The sequence below is a fragment of the Bombus pyrosoma genome, linkage group LG18 (assembly GCF_014825855.1).
Source record: "Bombus pyrosoma isolate SC7728 linkage group LG18, ASM1482585v1, whole genome shotgun sequence".
NCBI lineage: Eukaryota > Metazoa > Arthropoda > Insecta > Hymenoptera > Apidae > Bombus > Bombus pyrosoma.
The window spans coordinates 380,425-405,243 of NC_057787.1; the positions used below are offsets into that span (position 1 = coordinate 380,425).

Below are 24,819 nucleotides of genomic sequence, written 5' to 3' on the forward strand. Positions count from 1 at the left end.
TATTTGTTCCTATCATAAGTATTACAATATTTACAATAATATAATGCTAATATGTTTTAATGCACCAAATATAGCAGAATAGTTGTCAAAAGGTATTGACACCGTAGTTGATATAATAACAATAAAATTATTCGTTATAATTTTGTAAAATTGATTTTTCAGGTATGCAAAAGCTATCAGTTATAAACGTCGTATGCGCATCGCAATTACCAATGAAAAAGTGAAAGTAAACGATTATAATATTGTTTGCATCCAATAAGTGTCTCGCAAACGGATGTTTTCTCTGCATATATTACATGATAGAAGAGATGTAACACATCAATCAAAAAATGGTGTCCAAAGCTACTCTTCTGTCCAGATTCGTTTCGCGCAAGACGGTTGCATTGATTATTCGTTTCTGCATTTTTTCTTTGCTTTGGTAAACATCAATAGTTATGGCTATCTCTCTACTGGACTTTCTCTGGCTACCGTGCCTGAATATATACGTCTGCTTTCATTGGTCTTTGCGTTAATCATGAGTAACTGTCGAAAAAAAGTCGTGAACGAACTTTCAACGAAACAAGAAGGAAAAAACGAAAGATGAAAGTAGCAAATTGTTCAAAGATATCAATTTTTATCAATTTGTGTTAGGAAAGGAATGAAAAGAGCCAAGATTACTTGGTTTCTTAAAGATTCGTTTTACTCCAATTTATCTTCGATTCATCGAAGATAGTTTAATAGTTTGCACAGATATAGAGGTAAAAAAATTTGGTAGATATGTATATGTAAAAAGAAACATAAAATGTTCGAAAATACGTAGGTGTATGTCAAACATCAAACAGAAATCTTGAAGATGTAACGGAAGTGGTAAGAGGGAAAGACAACTTTGCGCCGATTGCATTAATCGATCTTAGTTAGCGATTGTTCGCGAAAGCGAGTCGCAATCCTTTCTATCGTGAGAAGGAGCGGTCAACAATCCATTTTCGGTTTCGGTACGATGATATAATATTTAGTAATGTGTTGTTTGTATGTGATTGTGCGGATGCTTTCGATAATAGTGAAACTCCTCTATTGCGACAGCACGAGAAAATTTTGCGGCCTTTGTTAGGCAACGATACATGGCATACACGCTGTCCATAAGGTGCTAGGACGCATTAAGAATTAAATAGTGGTTCGTTGCACATCTAATGTTTTTACCCGACAGGAAAGTAAGAAAGTAAAATATTTCCAAAATATTCTACAACTATTTATCAAAATTTTACAAAAAACTTTTATAAAAAACGATAGTTTGCAATTTAATTAAAGAAGACAGTTTGCAATACGATGTTCTATTCTGAATATTGGAATTTTATATATACATATAAACAATATGTTTTTATTTAGCTGTATTATATTAAGGATTAATAGGCGTGGAAAAGAGAGTCTAGACGAGGAATTTCATTTAAATATCCTAAAGGAAACGATAATAAATGCGTTTGAATGCTCGGTGAACCGATGGAACAACGGAAAGGCAAAGTTGTCGTGGATAACATCGTGAAGAGATCCCAATGGAGGGAATGATTGTCGTCGGAAGACACGGCGAGTAAACACCGTTCGCTTATGGCAAGTAAAGAGACGTGGTCACAGTATGGTGGGAGTCAGTTCTGTTATAGTAGGCCACGAGGTAGCAGCTCTGGTGTTCCTGCAGGTGTAGCACGATCGCACAAACTCTCTCTTAGTTTCTGCTGGCGCTCCAGGCTTCTCGTTTTGCCGGAGTGCGCCGCTCTGTGAATACCGAGCTTCGAGATCGCCTCGAAAGCGATCCGGACAATGAAAACGCGAAATCTGTGCAATATCGCGTGATATATCGGTGATCGAACGATCGAGCTGTTCGAAATCTAGCGAATCGACGTTGAATCCTATCGATTTCCGTTAATTCATCGCTACGTTCGCTGGAAGAGTACTCGATTGCAATTTGATCGTCGATTATAAAACATTGACATGAAACGACGTCGCTTCTTTCGGTTATCTGCAGATTAATAATGCGATTGTATTGCAAGAGTGTCCGGATCGTAAACGATCGATAAACCACGCGAACAAACTTTTCATCAGTCAAGTAAACACCGTCGTGCAAGTATAAATCGTATGAGCGGTGCGCTCGATTGTTGATCGCTTGAGCGTTTAAAAGTACGCCAAGTCTTTAGAAGGAGAAAGCAGGAGAAGTTGAAGAATTCAGCCAGCTGAAAAAAAGCGCCTTTCTTTGACAATTACGATTTTTTTAATTCGATCTCGTTTCCAATTTTTTCCCTCAAGAGTTCCCCTTAAAAGAGTCTCCTTTAAAATCGCGGACTATTCGCCGTAAAACGAAATTTGTTTTAATCAAATCAGCAATTTGGAGAAAGTGGATAAACGCTATGGAACGAAAGTTATGTAAATTCTAAGAGACACTGGTATTCATCGAACAACGAGGGAAGATCGATAAAGAGAAGCATAAAAAAAAAAAACTATTGCTTCGAGGATCGAGCAAGTCACGGCAACTTTGATCGATCGTCTGTATCTTCTGTCTGACTTCAAGCGTTTAGCAGTTTCTCCATTGTTTCGCACAATTTTTCGTTGGTCAACGAAGCGGTCAAGAGAATGAAAGAACACTGATCCTTGCGTGTTTGGAAGATTCGCGAACTGTGAACACGTGCTCTCCTTGGATTTTCAAATCGGTACGCGAACGATGGATTTTTGAAAAAACGACTCGTCTCTCCAGCCGGTCCACCAACGTGAGATGATTAACAAACTCTTGTTAAGTTTTTGGATACTCGGATGCATCAGCCTCTATGGTATGTTATCTCTATGTTATACTTTTATTATTTTTCACCGCGGTGATTCTTTGAATAATCTGTAGACCAAATTTGAATCATTTTCAATTATAAGTACCATATTTTACTAGTATTATTAGTCGTTTGACTTTTTTTGATCCGATTTGATTAGCACGTCTGTCATGATGTTGAATGGAAACTATTAATTAGAAGTTGTCCAATAAACGAGGTAAACACCTAATGTGCTCGGCTGACTTGTATTATTAATCACAGCGCTTCTTCATTCCCTCAGCGTACACTTTGTGAATTCCGTTCTATTAACCGTTAACGAATCGAGGACAATTATTTAATCATGTAATCGCGCGTTGAGGTCATCAACGACGACGCCTCAAATTTTAAGCGTGTTTCCTAACCGGTACCTATCCACTAACGTCTGTTTTCACTTACGTCGTTGGGCGAGGCTCAAGGAACTTTTTCCTCGAGTCTGATTGCACTCGTGAACCGCATCATCAATTTACCTTACCATCGCTAAACGATTGCAGTGCACAGAGATTATAATATTCGATGCAAGTAACCAACAAATTACTCTCTTTTATGTTTCTGTAGCTAAATTTGAGATTATCTTGCTTTGTATCGGAAAAACTCACAGCTTATAAAAATTACTACGATCGTAATGTACGTACGGAATTATAACGAAAGGAATGGTAATGTATACTCTCAATTCGCGTTTAACGATCGATAGACGATCGCTTGAAAATGGTGAACCATGACGGATACGAAAACACGTATGTAGGTAGGAAAATTTCGTGACCAGCTTATTGTAATGAAATTATTCCAGAGTCAGTGAAAGCAACTCTGTCACAGCACTGATATTATTGCACGCATCGCCGAGGTTTCATGTAAGTTGTCTCGAAAAGTCGAGTCGTCGACTGATACACGAAATTTCCCCGCGTTTCGGTCGTTCACGAGCGTTCACCGTGCGAAACACGCGACGATCATTTGCGAAAGTGGCGTCTACGATAGGGTCGTGAAACTGCACACAAATTTGGGTAAAAAATATTTAAGCTAAAAATGAAAAAGCTAACAGGTACTGTGCACGACTGTTGCTTTGAAATATTCAACGTCGTAACGCTAAGGCGTATAACGTACTTTGACGATCGTCAAGAAGGACCGAGTTCGACGAACTTTTTATTTGCTTAGACGGCGTAATCATGTTACATTTGTGTAACATAAAATCGTGGCATGCATACGCATACACAAATTTTTGTTGCTCCCATGACCATGAAACTGGATCCGGTTACTTTCCTCGTCCTTAACAGAGAGATCTTAATTCTTGTCATCTCATGACTCACAGGTCAATGTAAAAAGATCTGCAGAAAGTAAAGTATGTGTAATTATTCATTTAGTACTTAGCATACTATGGAAAGAAGGAGGAATTTTCGGAACGAGGAAAATTTCATACCTATGTAAGGCTTCTTCCGTTCATTGTTTTCTTTTATATTTAACTCGACACGTTTTCACGCAGAATCTACTCTATAATCAAAACAATGAAAATGATCCGAACAAATTTCAGTCTGTAAACGCTTTCTTTTTCAGTAATAACCTACTTTCAATACGGTGTGTACAATGGCAGATGTTATCGGCGTATATTTCACGACAATTCACCGAGATGGATACACACCTGCCCATTTTCTATTCTCGATGATTCACGCGCGCTATCGTTCCAAATCGTTACTGCGGCTAATTTCCTTAATACAAGTGTCACGTCATCAGCTTTTGACATGAACCCGGTTTGTCAACCGACTCGTGCCGGATCTAACCTTTCTCGACCAGGAATGTTATCCGTAGTTTTTCGCGTGTAGGATTTCTCTAGCGAAAGAGGATCCGTAGAGTTGGACGAGTGAAACTGGCGATCGGATAGGAATCGGTTTGTAAACGGGACCTTCGAATTTCGTGACCCAGTAGGCTGTTGCGTCGGCACGCAACGTTCAAATGATTCGATAGTAGGTCATCAGGATATTAGGACATCTGTGTGCTTTTAAATTTTATGTCAGAAGCCAGAAAACTAGCTGATACGTGCATTGCGAATTAGTACGTTCAACGTGTCTCGTCGATTTCAGAGGATCAATGCGCGTATGCATAAAATAGTGAATGTTAGAAGCAAACATTGAACTTTATGCGAGCTCATGCTCGTTCATCATCATAGAATGCCAATGAAAAGGAGGATCACTTTGTAAAATTCTCTTACTTTTTAATTTACTGTCAAATGGAAATGACCGTTAAACGCCTCGCTAATAGAACTCTATTTATCAATTAAGTGGAAAGCTACGCGTAGATAATGAGTGGTAGTTAACCGCGCAGCCATCGAGGTGCAGAGTAATTTTGTAATACCGTTCCACAACAGGCCAGGGCTAGCAAACTATCTTCCTCTTCCGTTGTTGCACGTCCGGAATATAATTGCACGTCATTCTCTGGCTTTATCCTGTTGGCGATTTCGGTGTCGTCGTAGTCAACGGGCCGGAAATACGACGTGTTGCGACAGTGAGAAAAGAAGGAAGAGGATGGAAGGAAATCGGTAGGTAGGTCCGATTCCGATTATGTCGCGAACGGGAACGGAACGTGAGAATTCGATGATGCGAGAATGAATTCGCGCGCGACCGGTCAATCGACGTCCATCGTGTAATTTATTCCTCGTCAAGGCTTCAGCCTAGACTTCTCTCGAGATCAATGACGCTCCCATTAGTCATTACACAACAAGATCAAAATCAGTTAGTTACGCGATCAAATCGTTGCGATTGAAGTAAAAGGTAAACGTTTCGCTGGAAATAATTTTGTCATAGTCGTGATAAATTTGAGAAAGTTAATCTCTTTCTATGGCGTAATATTTCTCAAGGTAATATTATATTTAGAATTATTCCCAAGATCATTTTGCGATCGTACACCGTGAAACGTTAACACGGTCTGTGGTCTATCCAATTTCGTTGTTCCCTTTGAAAGGACAGAGATTTTCTAAGCTTACGAAAAATATTATTCTTTGCTACTAAATACTACCTGTAATTTTTTTCGTCTTAACGTAATAATGGGTCATAATAATGTTCGCGTTGCGTGACTGTAAACAGAGTAACGTCGATTGAGTTCTGACAGGAAAACGAAGGAAGGAATATATAGGAAGTGGTATAATCCATTACCTTAAATATTTCCAATATTTCTGTTAATCGTTTCTTTTCATGCACACTACCTTTTAACGTCACACGTTACGAAAAACCAATCAACCGTGGACGTATGGTTCCATAGCAATTGCTGTCTCGTTACAGCAATGGAATTTAGATATTTCTATGTCAATAAACTCGGACAACTTCTTCTCGGCTCGCCCACGAGAAGCAAAGGTAATCGGTGCAGCGATTGAAACGTTTCCCAATCTCTTCTGGATCCGGGTTAACATACTTTTGCACGAGCAAGGGAACCGAGATACACGGCGGACGTAAAATGTTTACGAGTGTTTCGATGCGCGTAGAAAGAGACCGAGTACTTTTGTGTCGAAGTTAGCAGATACTTTCTCCGCCAAACGATGTCCGTTTCCTTTTTCCGCTCTCCTCGTGAATCCTCTTCGGCTAATACCTTGCTAGGCGAACGATTGGTCCTTTATACTGAGAACTAACGTCTTAATAATAGCTTGGAGATTCCTTTCAGGAGCCATTTTAAAACGACCGATTAGATTGTTTAAGGATACTCGTACAAACGATATCGATGGCTAAAAGTACGATCTTTTTAAAAATAATACTTTCACTAATCGCGAGCCTACTTTTGTGCAAATATCTCGGACACTTTAGACACCGCTTCGAAGACAAACATTACTTCGGCAGATGTGGACAAGACGCTTAAGCGTTATACAAAGAGAGAAGTTATTCTTGAAAGCGTAATACTTAAACCGCACCCTCCTCCAATTATCGTATACGACATCGCTTGAAAATTTAATTTTCACATATTTCATTGCCGTTCACCGCCTCCGCCAACTTTCTCTGTACTTATTACTATTTCATTTTTCACCGTTGATTATTGAACGCGCACGCGTATGTCGATCAAACGTGTCTATATTTTGCGTTTAAAGAAGCAAATATCTAACGACTTTCTTCTATCCATTAAAAGTTCTCTATCGACTCTCAGACGTTGCAACTTTCCAATGATTTTAATGTCCCAAAACGCGCACTCGGATTTCCGAAATAGGAAACGAAAAACGCGACGAACATTCGAAGCAGGGTGAACGCTCATCGTTACAGATTGCGAAAGAACGAGCTATTGTCCACTTCCCGCTCTTATTCTCTTTCTCTTTAACCGGCAGCCTTCCGGTTAGAAATTTATCGGTGCTTGGTCTGACCAGTGAGAGCCGTTCACGACTTCATCTTCCGACTTCTCGTGGCGATCGTTCCAATTTATGGACGCATTTGCCTACGAACGCTTCCTATTTTCTTTCATGTATGTTTACATGTAATATTAACTTGCGGTTGAATTCTTTTTATTTCGCAAATTTCGGTACTATATTACATCCGTAATATCGTATTTCCAGAAACACGTTATGGATAATCTTAGTCGTTCTACCTTCTTCGTCCTTTCTCTACACAGTACTGATCATTCCGGAAGTAGAGTACCGCGAGAGGAGTACATATCGTGCTAACTAATTCACCGATCTGATTACCGTTGTGAGGCGACAACGCTCAGAGACCTTGAGAGTAGATTTATTGTATCTTTGTGAACGGTGAAACGAGAAAGGCGTAGTCGTAAGGATCGGTAACTTTCATCGACTGCTATCGTCCGTCACGTGATGCGGCCACTTTCCGCGTGGATCCTTTCAGATGCAAAGGCAGTCCGCTAGCGGGAGGCTCGTTGCTCAGAGTAAAAAATACTTCCATCTGCCTATCTCCGAACATAACTAACTGAAAGGCTCTCCGCTTGATTCCTCGTGTTGTTCTTTCATGACTCGACTATTACGAGCTTGACCGATAGAAGAACGAGTGGATGAATTTGTAATGGAAAAATATATCGAAATAAATAGAGGTATAGGTACTTATAAGTATACTATACTTAGTCTTATAGTGTTACGATACAATAGACGCGATAGGCAGCACGTTCATATATTTTTAGCAAAGGACATTATCAAAAAAAAGTTAACCTTGCAGCTTTAGCCGAAGGCAACAAGAAACATCAATAGAGATCTACTTATAGCTCTTTTGTTTCTAGACCTTGTAACCCGAAACATAATCTATATTCAAGGGCGCAATAACACGGACATCTGCTTATTTGGAACTTTTTGTCTCACTAAATTCTGTTCTCTTCGTAACAGCGGTCTCCGGGTCACGGATATACAAAGGTAAAGTTGTAGGCTTTTTCTTGAAGTGATTGCTTCAACACGTATTTTTAATTCACGCCTATTTTTCCTCTTTCATCACTTTTGTTTTCGCTTTCAAGCTCCTCCGTATATTCGTGAATCGGACCGCATTTCCGTCCCGAAACGATCAGCCACGCTTTTCTTCCAGTCTTGCCGACAGATCTCCATATCTCCTCCTCTTCAGGAAGAAAAGCCGACTCGGCTTTCTTTTTTTCCATGAGTCACTCGTGTCGCTCGATAATACGTGATATATAGCGAAATTCCTTCAAGATGGAAGGCAGAGTTTCGTAACGGGTGTTTCCTCGATGAATGCCAGAGGCCAGGCCGTGAATTCAGTTTTAAGGTCAGCAGGATAGGGACAGCGGAGTATCGGTGCCAAGTAGAAGAATACGGTATAACGGTTCCACACTCGACGTTTTCCACCTAAAAGACCTGGTCAAGATTCAAATATAAATCTAACATACGTAAGTACGTTCGTGCCCGAATTTGGGTCGTGAAAAGTGAATTGAGAAGACTGGTGCATGACGAATAGACAGCTCGCGAACGGAACACTGATCCGCGGATAAGAGAACGTTGATTATGCGATCGCAGTTCGATGACCTCTACTCGCTGGATACTGTGTTACTAAGTTCTTTAAACCTTATGTAGGTAACTAAAGTGCTACAGATGTACAACGAGTGTGCGTGTAAGAATTAAGTTTTGACATTTCAAACTTTTGCCGATTTCCGAATCCATTAGAAAATAGACAAAATTTGTCAAAGAGGATGTAGAAGCAAGAATGTGCCCCTGGGTATTCGATCGTAGTCGCTAGGATCCAAGTCGATTCATTGTTACGTTGTTCGAAGAACAAACACGGTCGTGAAAAGGACAAACAGTGAGTAACCAACGTGCTACTAGAAATTATCCCTTCTTATTGTGAGAACCAGCTCGCTATCAGATCACCGCTGTGTCCCACATAGAGCTGGTTTCGTGTTGTTCGCGCAAGAAATTGTTCCTTTATTGCACCATTGTTCTATGATGGGATTGTTCGGTCTAGAAATTCGTCGATAGCGATTACGAGGGATCCGGATGCACGCGATACCAGAGATATCGAAACAATGGCAGCGTTGGGTAAACGCGATTGTTGCGTGTTTTGTTTTTGTCAGTCGTTTCCTCTGTATCCACTTTTGTTCCAGGGCAATAAATTGCGACGTGCAGGGCGGAATGCGCGACGAATAGCTTCTCAAAATGAGCAGGTCGTGATCGAGAGGCCAAGATTTATTCGTTGGCGGAGTAATCAAATTTAAAATTACTCTGCTAGATTTTCTGAATAGAACGAGGAACATTTTTAAAGCATGGGAATCTGGAACAAGTGAAAATAAATGTAATAGATATCTAGTAATAAAAATTCTCATCTGTATCAAATAAGAATAATATAGAGAAAGTTATTAACGCGTGGAAATTAACAAAGATTATGGATAGAGTATAATAGAGTCGCTCATTTCTATAACTATCTAAACTATACTAAAAGTTGTAGTGTGTTGTACAGAGTAATGGATCGTTTGAATATTATATTAACAGTGGGTTAAAACATCCTTGAACTTACATCAGCTGTTTTTATTTAAGAACCAGGTGATAATTTATCGCCGTTGCACTAATAGAGGTGACGTATATGAAGGAATTCCGTTGCAGAGAGCGTTTAAAGTATCTCTGTACCGTTAAATCTCCGTACCGATGCCATCTTTGTGTCGCGTATGTACCTAGATATCCAATGTATAATCTCTTCTAACATCTATTTAGAATCACAAAGGACACGTTGGAAGATTTAATCGTTATTCGCAATGAGTATTGTCACTCGACCATAATCATAACTTGGACATCTCGCTTGAAATCAACGTTGCGCGCACTTGACGCTCTCGTTGGCTGAAAAGCAATGGTTAGTTTCCAGACTAAGTGATCAACGGGCTTGAATTATTAATTCAAACGTCTTAATTGCGACATCGTCAACGTATATATACGCGATCGAATTATAAATGCACTGAAAGGTGGTTTCATTACGGTTATCGAAGGTGAGGCAATATTCTAAAGCGATTTCGAAAGCTTCGCTCGTGTCATCCAAGGAATCATCTACGCTGAAACGATCGCGTATGCGATTGGCGTCCATCTGACTCCTCTGGTTTAACGCTTTCATTAATCTTGTCAATCATATTCACGATGAAGGGACGCTAGATTTTTTCGATCGATCGAAAGTGGTATACCACTTAGTCGTTCTCTGATCGCATGGCAATCTCCTATTGCTGATTGCAATCGTGATATTCGCGTTTTATAACAAGTCGCTACAAAGTTTTTCCAGTAGCTCTAAAAAGAGAGAACATTTTTATATCGTAATCGAATGTTCGCGAATTAACCATGATATAAGCCAATTTTGCTTGCTTCGACCCAACGAAACGAACGAAATCTGGTTCAACGTTCGTCCGACTGATGTATATTCCAGTTATTTCGTAACCGATATAGAATTTTTCCTGAAATTACGTAAACTTGTCGATCTATTAGCGATACGAAAAAGTAGAATGGGGTCTCGACACGTCATAGCTATGTTTTCCCTGTCGTTTTCCATTTCGTTAAATGATCGGCTATCTGTGTTTAATTATTCACGCAGTCTGGTTGTCTCGCAGGATACACGCTTGTCGAGCGATCTAACGACTCTGCCGGGTGTATAATTGATGGATTTCGCCTGCGTTATCGAGACATCGCGTCGGCTTTTAGATCGAATCTCCGTTAACACCGGCAATTACGTTTGTCTATGTTTCTCCCTAGCTATACAAAATACGCGATTATGCGATTATGCTCGAGTCATCGCCACGTCGGAATCCGCGGACTCTGGAATTTATCGGTATACGAATAGGATGTATCGAGGAAATTCGAGGAGTCGAAGAATTAGCGGGTTCGCGCGGTTCCGTTCGGCACCGTTGGATTCGTTTTCGATTCGTCGGTCACGTGGCACGTACTAATTGTCATTGACGATGCGTAAAACGGTCAGACTCGATCGTCTGTGCGAGTCATTCCTACAGAAACCTTGACACAGCCTCCTCGACCAGACTCGAATAGACGGACGCTTAGCTAGCCCTGTTCGGTACGAAGATGCACGTGTATCGCGCTATGAGTATAATAAAGTACGCGTCCGAGAGTGAAATATAGGGAGATACTCATACGACACGGTACATTTATTTTACTTATACTCTGTAATTACGGAAGTACACTCGTTGGATAATCGCACCATTTTTGTCGTCCAGAATTATCAGAATTAGAGCGATCTTGGGCAATCTTTTATGCGGATGATGCAAATCTTTCCATTCTAATCTTTAGTAAAAAATCGACAGACGACGTAGAAGCGATCAGACCGAGCGACGCTATATTTCTTCTACGAATATATCGTGATAATTCGTTGCTATGTTGCTACGAAAAAGTTACGCGGCCGACGAGGGCAGGCTACAGAAAACCGTATTACCGTGTCATGTCGCACGGAAATCGCCGTATAAACGTACGTTGGCGTGTGGAAGCGCTGTCAGCCTCCAATTTTTCCGCGGCGAATCGTCGTTGGAAAGTCACCCGCCGGCTTTTAAACCAGGCGATGAGGTGCTCGGCTCGGTCGCGCGAGTCACACACGGTCAGTCCTGATTTCAACTCTGCTGATTTCCCTTTTCCATGCCTCTCCCTGACTCGAGACCATGCTCCTTCTGCCAGACGCTCGTTCGACGGATAAAAACTCCAGCAACTCGAACCGCTCTCCGATCTAGCTGACCATTAACGGCCTATTCCTCGGGCTGCCGGCTTTCTTTTTCCGAATTTCTCCCCGGCTAGACTCGTTCGGTCGGTTCATCCACCGCCACCGCGATCGCGGTTGCCTATTCGCGGGCGAATATACCGCCTCCGCTCGTATTCTGTTCCGATCTCTGGCGAGATAATCGACCGTTCGAACAAAAAGAGTTTCTCTTTCTTATCTCGTCTGACCTCGCCGCCTCCGCGCGTCGATACGAGCAACTTTCTTCGTCCGATTTTCTTTCCGCGTTTTACTTTTAGCCGCCTCTGTCTCGTCTCACACGCCGCTATCTTTTTATTACTTTTATCCAGACGTTCCAATTATCGAGCAATCGTTCGTTATTCGCTTCTCAAGATCGGAACCGTTGCTCGAGAACTTGTTCCTCCGGACGCTTATTCTTTCGGATATCGCGATCCCTCTGCCTTTCAGTTTTTTCACGTCGGCTCGCGGATCTAGGTCGTAAGTTCAGGAGACAGTCGCAATCCTGATCCGCGACTCCTCGACCCCCAATCCCTGAGCGACAGGTGCGTCCGATTTTCCGCCGTTCCAAGTTCTTCTTAAAATTGGATCTTCGATGTTTCGATATTTCCCGAGATCGTTTTAACACTTATGGTGTAGACGATAAAAATTCTACCACCCAAACAGCGTACAAGTAAGTCTTGATACTTTAAACATTTGCATAAATTTCGACCTAGAAATATGTAAAAGAGAAATCTGAGGCATTTTTTGAAGAAACTTGCTAAGAGAAATCTAGAAATTCACATCCTGTATTGGTATCCAATTACTCGAAATTAAGGTTGAGGTCATTCCGATTCTATGCGCGAAGACCGACCTGCAAATCACTAGATCGCCGCGGTACAGCGATAGCACCGCAGAATGTAGAATTTTCAATGTAAACGATAATTGGAAATATTGCGACGAGTATCTGCGCGATATCTCGAAAAGACTCAAAGACTCGCAGTTACCGCGAGTCTAATTACACTTTCCGTGCTGGACACGTGAGTTGTTCGGCATCGTTCTGCCGGTCGATAAATCAGCCGCGATTTTCTAATGCTCGTGGGCCGACAGGTTGCTAGATCGACTTATCGATCGCTTAAACTTTCCCTTCTCACGAATATCGCGTCGGAGGCTGCGGCCAGTAGACAGGTTTTGTTCGACGGGTGTCTTCGAGCCAGGTCGTTAGCGTTTCGATCGTTGAGTTTCCCGTTCGCAAAACCTCGGCCTTTTGTTGGCCGGCAGCGGCGTAAGAGAAGGAAGCAGGCTTGGTTTACTTGCCGAGTTACATCGATGTCTTCCTGTGTGGCTTCAAGCTTGAAGAACAAAAATTGCGTTCCAGGAGATTGTTATTCAGGCGTTATGCTAATAACAGTGCAACGAGCCAAGGAAACCGTTACGAAGTTTCGCGCGAATCTATCAATCCGACCTGCGATGCGTGTAGTTCGGATCCCAAATCTTCGATTCGTTCCGAACAATTTGGTGTGCCGATCGGTCCAGCGACTCTGCCGTTCGATCGAGCGTTGGCAGTTGGTGTTCACCGACTCTTTGCATTCCCAGATGCGCGAAATAAAGGACGCTCTGCCGCGCTATACGCGTTAGAAGAGTTGCTAACTGTTGGAACAGGTCTCGTTGGACGAAGGTTAAACGGTTCAGCGGGAAATGGAACATGCGACGAGAGCGCGGTATAATCGCCGAGTATTCTGAAAAAAATGTATTTATTTTTTCGGCAAGTCTCCATTAGAGTATACAAACTTGCACGGAGTAGAAAAATATACGCGAGCAAAAAGATAATATCACGGTGATGCACGGTGTGTCAATTTTTTTTATACGGCAAGCTTGACAGCATATACGAAGAAGATTTAATGATAAAACCAAAATAGATTTATGGTAAATACGTGCTTGCTGGTAGGAAGGAAGTGAAATTTCCGACGCAAATTACTCGATTCACCATTTCGTCTTATGAGTAGCTCTGTTCGTAGAAAACTCTTCGATTCTTAACAGTTCGCTGTTCGATCGAAGGGAAAGAGAGAATCGGTAGTTCGACTGTGAAAGAATCGCAAGGCGTTCCAGTCATATGTATTTGATCGTTTCTGCAGGAGACCCGACGGTTGCGCGAGAGTGGCCGACGCCTCTCGACGAATCCGCGGACGAGAAGAACGATGCCGAAATTTTTCGAGCAGTCGTCGAATCTATGCGACGGTGGACGTTGCACAAGCAACTGCATCATAGGGCCAAGAGAGAAGTGTCGAAGGTTTGCTACGAAGATGTCGGCTGTTTCGAAGACACGGGACCGTTCAGTTACCTGGAGATGCTCCCGTCACCACCTAAGGATGTTGGCACTAGGTATTGCAACATAAACTACCAGGCGAAACGATTCGTGAATATTTTTCTATCTATATATGTCTCGTCGTAAATGCATCCGGACTTTTACATTTCGGTAAACGCAGCGGTGCAGCTTCAATGTGCGATCGCACTCCTTCTCGCCACTAAACTATGTTTGCTTTGCGACGATTACCGTTATTTCGCGCAGCGTTGAGATAACACGAACATAGAAATGATATCTGGCTTGTGACGTAGCTTAGCAAAAGCACGCCTGTAGTTTCGTTACGTCTTTCATAAGTAAGGCGATGCGTTGTAAGAAGCACGCCTAGTTGCATTTACGAATAAGCGTAATCGCGCATGGGTGGATATATGAACCACTCGGAAAACAAATCGATCGACTCTGTGTTTTAAAAGTTTCTGGATCTTTCGTAATTCTATCGGCAATTAATTGGAACGAGCACCCGACGAAACACGAAACTGCTTTTAATTATTTCTTTCGGCATGTTGCAGATTTCTAGTGTACGGTAGCAGAAAGGCAAGATCGATTCCGATGGAAGTTCCCGCCGATGATATAAACGATAACGCGCACCGTGCCATAGATCCCGATCTACCCACCAAAGTGATTGTGCATGGATTCGGGTCCAGCTGCGATCATGTCTGGGTTTATGAAATGAGATCCGCGCTAATGACTGTGCATGAATGTAACATAGGTTCGTAGTAATTGTTTCCAAGTTCCACGACTACGTACGATAGACCGTGAATATTTATGCAGATTCATCATATTTCTGTAAACACGATCGAAGACGCGAAACCTAAGCAATGACTCGCTTCGTTTGCTAAATATTATTATCGAGGGACGCTACACTTCGGATACTCTGTGCACGTAGTTTTGCGTATCGCGCGTATTCTACATTTTCTCAATTTTTCGCGAATGCACAAAAATGCACAGTCTATTCGCGACGATAGATTTCAGACAAAACTTTACGCGAAACGACTGTTTGGTATAAAAACGAGCAGTCGATCACGCGCCAAATGCTTATTCACGGTTGGTATCAGAAAATTTCATTGCCCTCTTACCGTACACCTGGCCGTACGATCAACGTAAATCTCTCTTTTCACTTTAACGAGCTTCGTCTTCAAGCCGAGCATATCTTTTCAGTATGCGTCGACTGGGGACCAGGAAGCGCGGTTCCCAACTACGTAAGAGCGGCTGCCAACACTCGTCTGGTCGGCCGACAATTAGCCAAGCTAGTGCGAAGTTTGAACGTACCTTTGGAGAAGGTTCATCTGATCGGTTTCAGCCTGGGTGCTCACGTGGCTGGATTCGCTGGCGCTGAGCTGGGAAACGTCTCCAGAATCACAGGTACGGCGGGACCCATTATGCAACACTTTTCTCCGTACGCAGCTGTTTGTGATTTATTTGTGGCGTGTTAACGATTGCCTCGTTCGCTCTGTATTCGGGCAACGTGATGCAGTTATCGCGCCCAAGTTGAGCAACGTGTTACGGATAGCTCGATGTCCTTCGAGAGCCGAGTTTCCATCGGTAAAAGGAGATCCAAGCTGTTGAAGTCCAGTTCGATTAAGCGTAAAGGGCAACTACGATTATTCGTTAATCGTTGAATCGATTAAACTTTTTTCCTCGAGTTCTCTCGCAGCTATCCTTCGGTAAATGCTTCGCTTTAAGAAATCATCGAGTACGCTCGTTACGCTTTAATAAGCTAATTGATGTGATCATCGAAGCATAAATATATATACATATATTCGTATACGTGTTTATGAATTCGTTGCCCTTCTCGGTGTGATTTATTCGAATGAAAAAGGCTACGAAAGATCAATACGCGAACGAGCATCGAGACAGGCTTGGAAAAATGGCGAGAGGTTGAGCAACCCTCCGATCCATATCTTGATCGTGCGACCGTTCACCAGAAACTGTGACGAGGTCTTTTGCAAAAGCGTTCCAAGTAAATGTGTCGCGATTGCCATTCGGATCTTTTTCCACGCGTCAACGATTTTTTCGTCTCGATTTTCTACTTTATCAGCGATTTTTCATTAACTGCGCTTTCCTCCAACCGGTTAGATTTCGTTTGTACCCGTTTGAACATCGAACTTTCCATCTTTCATCTTAATCAATGGCAATAGCGATATAGTACGAATGAATTTCTGCTCGAGCAATGCTCTCGAACCGGAACGTTGTCTAAGAATCTGCGTAATTCACAGGATTAGATCCTGCAGGACCGCTGTTCGAGTCTCAGGATCCTAGAGCCCGACTCGACGAAACAGATGCCAACTTCGTCGATGTGATTCACAGTAACGGTGAACAACTGTTGCTCGGTGGTTTGGGATCCTGGCAGCCTATGGGCGACGTCGATTTCTATCCCAATGGGGGCAGAATGCAGACAGGCTGCTCGAATCTGTTCCTTGGTGCCGTATCGGATATTATCTGGTGTAAGTGTCTCTTCCTATTATACGCTGCTGCAAGTGTTACAGCACTCGGTGATATTTAACGCGTATCGAATGCCTCTCGTCGCTTTTATTATAATTTTTTAATAAACGCAACAAGCGGCTATCCGAATACCTTTGAATAAACCGAGAATATTCTTGCGAATTCATACTCTCATGAAAATAGTAAGAAAAATGGAATCTGGCTAGAGAATTGTTTTATCTAATCTAAATATTACGAGTATACCTTTTATATGTTATATTTTTGCATATCACGTGCATTGTGTGCGTTTTTCACATTCTAAAACTTCATCTCATTCATCCTGCTCGCCATGACGCATCACATCTAAACCTATACACATATGTACAGTACCTACACTTTATACGATTCATGCGCACGTTGGCATAAGTGCTGCACGTAATGCACTTGACTTACTTAATGCACTCTATGTATTTTATAACCCGATGTACTTGACGCACTTATGACAAGGTTACGATATCGTCGAGTTTATTCGGAAGAAAAGGATAATAGAGCAGAGGCCGGTCAAATCTTTGAAACTTTCACGGGTTAACGATACTTAACGATACCCGTTTCGTCTATTCCTTTGTATAACAATTTGCTCTCATTACGAGTTATTGGCAAAATCTAATCTAAGAGGCTACGATAAATCAGAGATTAGAAAGCGGGATCATTTTTTTCACGAGTGTTGATCGCCGTCGTTCGGGATAGCGTTACCTTCTCCGCAACGCGGATCGAATTCTTTGTCCTAAAGAAAGCGGGTCACGCTGGGGCCCCGTGAAATGTCGCCTAAAGATACTTTGAATATTTAAAAAAGTCCTGACCATACTCGATCGCGATCTCCCTCGACTCTCTCCTCTTAAAGGCAGCTTGGGTTAGTATCGACTCGTGTCGCGATATTTCGATAATTGTTACATCCCAAGTTACATTTGCAAACAAAACAGATTTAAAATTATCCACTAGACTGCGGATTTTTATGCAAATTTCAGCAAAGTCTTGTTCTCAGCTACTAAAAATTACGACGAATCTTGTTTCGTTTATTTCGAATATTTTATGTAACTTTGCATGTCGCATAAATATACAAAAATCCGTAGCCTAATTATCGCACAACTAGCTCTTCGCTTTGTCCATATAAAACGAAACAAGATAAAATAAACTATTCGTTAGTCGTGACAACGATAATTTAGTGCACTAACTTTACTGCACGAGCGTTCAGAGCGTTACCTGATCGGAAACTTTCACGTTGCAGCAAGCGCTGTGGAGGGTAGATCCCTGTGTAACCATCGAAGGGCCTACAAGCTGTTCACTGACTCTGTAAGCCCAAAGTGTCGATTCCCAGCGTTTCCATGCGACAATGGATACGATGGTCTTCTTCGTGGCGAGTGTTTCCCTTGCGGTGCGAACAGCATGGGCGGACCTTGCGGCGACATGGGTTACTACAGCGATGAATCACCGGCCAGAGGACAACTTTACCTGGTAACGAGAGACGAGGAACCTTTCTGTGCTCACCAGTACCAGGTGAAAGTGTACAATAGTCGCAGCGAAAGACCCGCTAGGAGTTACGGGAAACTGCAGGTAACTCTGGTCGGAGAAGGATCTTTTAACGATACGTTTGCGATGACGCGGAAGGACGAAGAGCTTCTGGTTGGCTCGATTCTTCAGAAAATTGTTGTACCGCATCCTGCGATTTCCAATTTGGAAGCTATCGAGGTAATCGACAGATTGACATAAATATTCTCCGTTTATAAGTATTAGGACACTTCTGTCGGTTTTGTGTACAATCTAACTAGATCGTTAAGGAAGGGATTAATCAGTTAGAATTTGGCGTTTCTACAAGATGACGATTTCATCTTGTTTTTCTCTAACTGTCCTAATACTTAACCTTACTTACTTACTTAAAACTTACTTATTTATTCTGTGCCAAATATCACAGATCAAGTACACGGCGTACAGCGGCTGGATCTCTTCGGGTTTGGTGTCCTGGAGCATCGACAAAGTAGCCATTATCGACAGCTTTGGGAAGACTCTGTCCGTCTGCAAAAAGGGTCTGAGCTTAGAATCTGGGAAACCCGTCCTACTTCCTCTCTTCGCTGGCGAATGCAACGTTCCCGTGGAATCGGATAACTCAACGTCCCCGGCACTAGAACGTCTGTTGCAAGAGAAACCGGGTGGTATCGGGCCATTTACCAAAGAACAGAATTACGAGGCGAAAGACAGTATCCCGATAGAAACGTTCTCGAAGGAGAGAATCGCGTCGTTGTCCTCGTCGAAAGGTTTGGGCCCATTTACCAAGGAGCGAAATGTGCGCATAATCGAGAGGAAAGAAAGTTTCAAGACGAGCAACTTCGAGGAAACGGGCAGTCGTGGCAGTAGCTCAAACCCTTGGAATATCGTCGACATATCCAGCGATGGAGATTCGAATTCTTTGGAAAATTCCGAGACTGAGAAAGGCAGAGGATTCTCTGGTTCCAATTTGTTCGCCAAAAGTCCTTCTCCAAATCCCTCGGTGGAACCAACAACCGAGTTCCTTCCAGAAATACGGGAGCCTGTGCTGCAAATCGATAAGAAGGAAACAGGAAGGTCTTTGAAATTTCCAGAGATCACAGAGCCGATCTTGAGGCCGCGCTCGGCGAGACAGAACACCAGAAATGAAATTCACAGTCGTGAAAAACAGAAAGAAGAGATACAGGAGACTTCGTCGACGTCTAGAGCTTTTACAGTACAATTCTTGCCAGAAAGGTTGGCTGGGATCCTGGCACAAGCCGAAAGGTATGCTAGGCAAACCCTTCTTCCTCTGATTTCGCAGTATACGCCCAGTTTCGTAACTGGATCGCGATATGAGGAGCCGAAATATTTTCCACCCTTGGGGGAGATCGCGTCGGAGGATCAAGGGCCCGATGAATCGGAGTTGACTACAAATAACTACCAACAGGACTTTGAACGACAGAACCGAGATGATCGACTTGTTGTTAACACCGAGTCTGCTTTAAGAGAGGGGAGAACGATGAATTCTTCTAACACTACGTCGATGGAAGCACCTGCGATTATCGAGGCAAATTATCAAGAGAAAGAAATTGTAAATTCAACGAGAACCGATGAAAGCAACGAATGGATACCTATAGAACATTCTACCGTTCTGAACACCTTATCTAGACAAGACCTCAACGTGCCCAAGTCTCCGAATTGGGAACACGAGAAGTACAATTGGTCCACACAAACGTCAGAGAGTAGTACGTCAAAAGCGGACGATTGGGTGCCTATTACGATCAAAAGCGAAATTGAGATTTCCGAGGCTCTGAATAACGTCTCTAACGAGATTAGCTTGTCTCGCGTGGTTACTGACAAGCAGAATAAGGCTGTTCAAGCGGAGGCTGTGACGATAAAGGACTCTAGAAACGATTCAGACGAGGTTGTTACCCCTGGGAAAGACGAGAGAAAGTATATTCCTCTGATCGATCCGAGCACGAAAGAATTATCGTCGACGAGCGCGAATGATATCTTAGACGTTGGTCCGAGTTCTTCGAGTACGAGCTCTACGTACTCGCCGCACTCTCACATTCAGAAAATCCCCAGACCGACAGAAACGAGAAGTAGCAAACCTAGCTTGGCGAGGAGGAGCATGGTCTTCCCTTACGCGTACGAGAAAAAGAAGGATCCTAGGACCAGGTACATACCTTTGATACCAGAGGAAGACTTTGGAAGGCCATACTTTTCGGTCGATAGAGAACGCTGAAGAAATTAAACGGCGAAAATTGTTTGGAACAAGATTTATGGAATCGTCGTTCAAGATATGTTTCCACTCTTACAAGTGTCCAATTTCTTATTGGTTTTTCCTATTGTTTGTAGTTGTTGATGATCAGTTGTTAACGTTTTCGTGGAATTTGTGTTTTGAGTTACTGATACTATGGAACGTGATAACATCGGTCAGTAAAAATCGATGGCTTTATAAAGTACACTTCAAAGATGTTTTTTGGTAAAAATTGGAGCCTTAACTTTATTTTTGTATATAGGAATTTTTTTACAATATATATAATATAATATATATATATATATAGCTTCGCTGAAATCTGTTTTTTTCCACATCGTTACCGTTAACTAATTCTTAGTTATTAGAATTATTATCATCGTCATCTGTATTTCCCCCATCTATTTTATTTATGTCGAACGGACGATCATAAGAGCGAAAAATCCCACTTTGTATATGATGACCCAATCTTGGAAATCGCAAAACGAATCGCTGAAATAGTATTGTATTTCTGTTTCTCTCCCTCTCTCTCTCTCTCTCTCTCTCTCTCTCCCTCTCGTAATAATATGTACAGCTGGTGTCTATGCGATCCACCTTCATGACGGTTCACGCGAACGGTAGTCAAAAGTATGGAAGAGATGATTCAAATGGACTTCTATGTGTATCTATAATATATCTGTTTTTACTTAAAATAAATAACCCTCTTTAAGAAGAAAAATGCGCCTCTCGGTCTTGCAAGTCCGATGTACTTTTACTCGTGTACTCTGTTACACTTTCACAGCATCGCTTTTTTCTCTTTTTCTCTCGCACACGCACGCAGACAGAATCTCTACCTTTTTTTTTTTTTTTTTCGCTTCTGTTCATCTAACGTTCATCAAAATTCCGCCAGCAACCAACTCTCTCAGGATATGCCCACTCCTGATATGTCCGCGACTATTAAAAATAACCCATTCGCAGTCCTTGCTTCAATGTTTCTTCAGGTACCGATTGACGCGTCAAAACAGAACGCATCGTTCTATGATAATCGACTCGATACAAAAATAACAGGTACGTAAGAGTTTCGTTTCGATAGCTGGGAAGACTACAGTTAAAATGACTCGTTCGTCGATCATCGATACACTGGAAAATAAAAGCTTCGTCAAAATGTTCTACGTTATTTTCGTATCGACTCGATGGGACGAAACAAAAAAATCTTGGCTTCTGGTCGACAGTGCATTCCGTTAGGCAAGGAAGAAGGGACTGCGAATTATCGACGACTTACTACTTACATACATATTTAACAAACACGCAGTCTTATCAAGTAGAACCCGTGAACGAACTCTGACAAGTAAAAAGGTATAGTTGCCTATTATTCTAGTAGAAATTTGGTTCGACTCGTCCCGCAACCAGGGCGACGAAACGATTTACACGCTGACGCGCGGTATAGTACCTACCAAAATCATCCTCCGTTACCCACATACAGTACTCTCGAGCATACAAAAGAGAAATTCATAGAGAACAAACCAGACTTGTAATCGTGATATGATACCAGGTTGAAGATAACTTAGAATGAGACTAAGCCGATTGACTCGCGACATAAAGGAAATTATAGAAAAGAAAAGGTCTGGTATTATGGAAAACAATTCGGTGCTCATCGAAAGTCTTATAAGGATACTGTACCTGCGTAAAAGAGCGCAACTAAAAACTAATATGCTCCGCGTGCCATCTCGAATTCGTCTCCTTGTCCCACTAAGCTCCGAGTCAACAAGTTCTAATTATACAACCAAGTATTTCACCGTATAACAGAGACACGATTTCGAGGCAGCCAAGGAGCACGTACGACTTCTTACGCTTCTAAATATTCGCATGCATTCATCCATTCGATAGATCGTCATTCACATTCTGAATTCCATGCGTGTTCTTCAACGAACATTCACTGAAACGTTATTCCCCCCAATGGTTCGTTACGTTCGTTTCGCGTTTTATCAACGACTACCGAGATGTATCGTATCTTCGAACAGGTTGTGCTGTATCCGCCTGTGTTCTGTTTGTTCGCTTTCCTTGGAACACTTAAGTAATTAGCGCTACGACATACAAAATATAAGGCCGCCGACGATAATACACTGACTAGATCAGTTTCATTTGCTCTCTTTCTCTCACTCTCGCTCTCTCTCTCTCTCTCTCTCTCGCATGCTTTCTCTCCCTCCCTCGCTTTCACAGTGTGTGGTGGACCATCGTCCCATTTCTTTTATATCAACAAAAATATTCAGGACACGGTATCTCTGTCAACAAAATATACTATGTGTCTCGTTTCGCATCCTGAGTACTAATCTACGACGCGCAACGATCAAACACCACATCGTGGCGTAGCGCGCTGGGGAAGTATTCTTTACTCGATCAAAAATGTAATTAAAAACTCGTATAAGCACAGCGTAGGCCCTGACGAATTCTTTTACCTCGCCAACTAACACGATACTGTACAAAGAAAGACGGCAATACGGCAAAACATAACGGCACAGGTACGAATGATCGTTACAAAAAAAAAAAAACAAAAATATAAATTATACCAACAATATACTTTATACGTAAAAACTTGATGTTAGAAGTTCTTAAAATTAAAGTAGTTCCATTTATTTTGTTTCAAATGTTCGAATTCATATAGGAAAATATACCGCCTTCTATTGTACATTGCCGTAATTTTCGCTGCTTATCCCGACATCCTGGTATTTAATGTAAGAGTGTAACGCTGCTAGACGATGTCAGCGCCGATATCGGCGCGAAAACAAAACGTGTACAAACACGAATCAAGCAATAGGAGACGATTGTTGGGATTAGTAATGCATTAAAAAACCGTTTTCAACTTAGAAATGAATACGATCGGTTCATTCACATTTCGATTTCGTATGGTCGTCGTCAATAATTGATAAAAAATCGGTTGTCGTGGATAAGGACGGAGGTGGCTAACTAGGAACTGCGAGGCACTGCAAAAGGTAAGAACATGAGCAGCGTTTCTACTGGCATTGGATTGCCGCAGTCTCAAAATGAAACGTGTATTGCTTCTTTCAATCCTCTGAACCGTTAACTTCTTCATCTCCTTCTACTAAATCGCATGTCCGAGGAAAACAGGTTGATGGTGTTTGAAAATTCCTAAGTATTACGAACTACAACGCAAGAAACGTTTCATTTTCATGCAAAATACTATTGACATATCCTGTGGCATGTTGTGTAAAGTGAAAGAACCTTCTTTTAAAATTTACCAGCTATTGTATCGAGTATAAAGTTTTCTTTTTTTTTTTTTCTTTTCTTTAAAGTGCACTAACGCGGTGAGAAATATGTAACGATCGTCGCACGCGGAAGAGGAAACTCGCGCCGACAGCTTCAAACATAGCAGTATGGGTCAATAATGTATGTAGATTATCAAAAAACATCACAGTCGGGTTACTAGATTTTAGAGAAGTGTCCGCTGTACTCCTACTTGACTATATTTTCATTGAACTCGAACCAGATATTCGAACCTGGTTAATACTGACCCTGTTCCAACTTTAACCACTTCGATCGCAAAGTCCAATAAAGATATAATCTTTTTCTAGCTCTTCTTTCGCGCGCGACTAGGGTCGTTCGACCCTACTTTCCTCCGATCGCTACTGTTTTCCAATATTTTTGTCCCATCGACATAGCCATCGCTGTTCCACGTGGAACAAATCGGATCGAAGCGTTTCTCCGTGTAGGCGCTTTCACGCGGTCCAGAAACGTCGGCAAAAAACCAAGAAACCCTAAGGAACGAACTGTACGACGTGCGAGTGACGCGTATCACTTTTTGTCAAACAAGGGCAATTTGCTGCGCACCGCACCCTCGCAAACGACTAACCTCTGCGCGGCTGAGATACTGCATAATGGAACGGGACCCTCTAAATTTGCTTTCAAGAACGTTAACCTACTAGAGCTGGCATCGTGATCGGCAAGTCGCAAGCTACCCGCTTGCTTCCTCTCGAAATACTCGACGATCTTGGAGATAGTTTTACTGGAAGACCCGATACCGCTTAATCTATCCTCCCAACAGGAGTCGCCACCTCCTAAGCTCGCTATATCTTCGGACGAGTCGGTGTAGATCGAGCTGGTTCGATGGTCGTCCAATAAAAACAAGCTGCTTGCCGCGGAGCTGCTCAAGGTGGAGGTGTGTCGACGATTGGGTGGCTCCGGGCTGAGATCTTCGCCGACGCAGCTCCAAAAACCCGACTCACAGCTACCTCGCCTTCTTGGCTCCCATCCGTCTCGGAAAAGCGGATGAGTGAACAAGCTGGCAGCGCCCGCCTTTGTAGCCACCTGAAAACCGGATTATCGTTTAATCTCTAATTAACTCCGCCGAAA

General features: G+C 42.3%; 2 protein-coding genes across 10 annotated transcripts in view; one reads left to right on the forward strand and one right to left on the reverse strand.

Annotated features, from left to right (window-relative positions):
• Positions 1-35: 35 nt before the first annotated feature.
• Positions 36-21,010, forward strand: LOC122577263. Of its 7 annotated transcripts, XM_043748456.1 has the most exons (9): positions 36-971; positions 1,060-1,150; positions 1,363-2,789; positions 14,044-14,290; positions 14,780-14,979; positions 15,429-15,632; positions 16,487-16,714; positions 17,977-18,437; positions 18,661-21,010. In XM_043748456.1, the coding sequence occupies exons 3-9, from the start codon at positions 2,735-2,737 to the stop codon at positions 20,458-20,460; spliced, it is 3,195 nt and encodes a 1,064-aa protein (XP_043604391.1). In that variant the 5' UTR covers positions 36-971; positions 1,060-1,150; positions 1,363-2,734; the 3' UTR covers positions 20,461-21,010. The 7 variants fall into 7 exon arrangements, with proteins under 7 accessions (XP_043604391.1, XP_043604388.1, XP_043604386.1 ...); XM_043748453.1 differs by having other exon boundaries at positions 36-1,187; XM_043748451.1 differs by having other exon boundaries at positions 1,060-2,789.
• LOC122577262 overlaps positions 20,694-24,819 on the reverse strand; it is a 34,228-nt gene continuing 30,102 nt past the window's right edge. For all 3 annotated transcript variants that reach the window (XM_043748448.1, XM_043748449.1, XM_043748450.1), the window contains one exon: positions 20,694-24,774. In XM_043748448.1, coding sequence (XP_043604383.1) covers positions 24,262-24,774 — 513 coding nt within the window. In that variant the 3' untranslated portion in view covers positions 20,694-24,261. The remainder of the gene's footprint in view (positions 24,775-24,819) is intronic.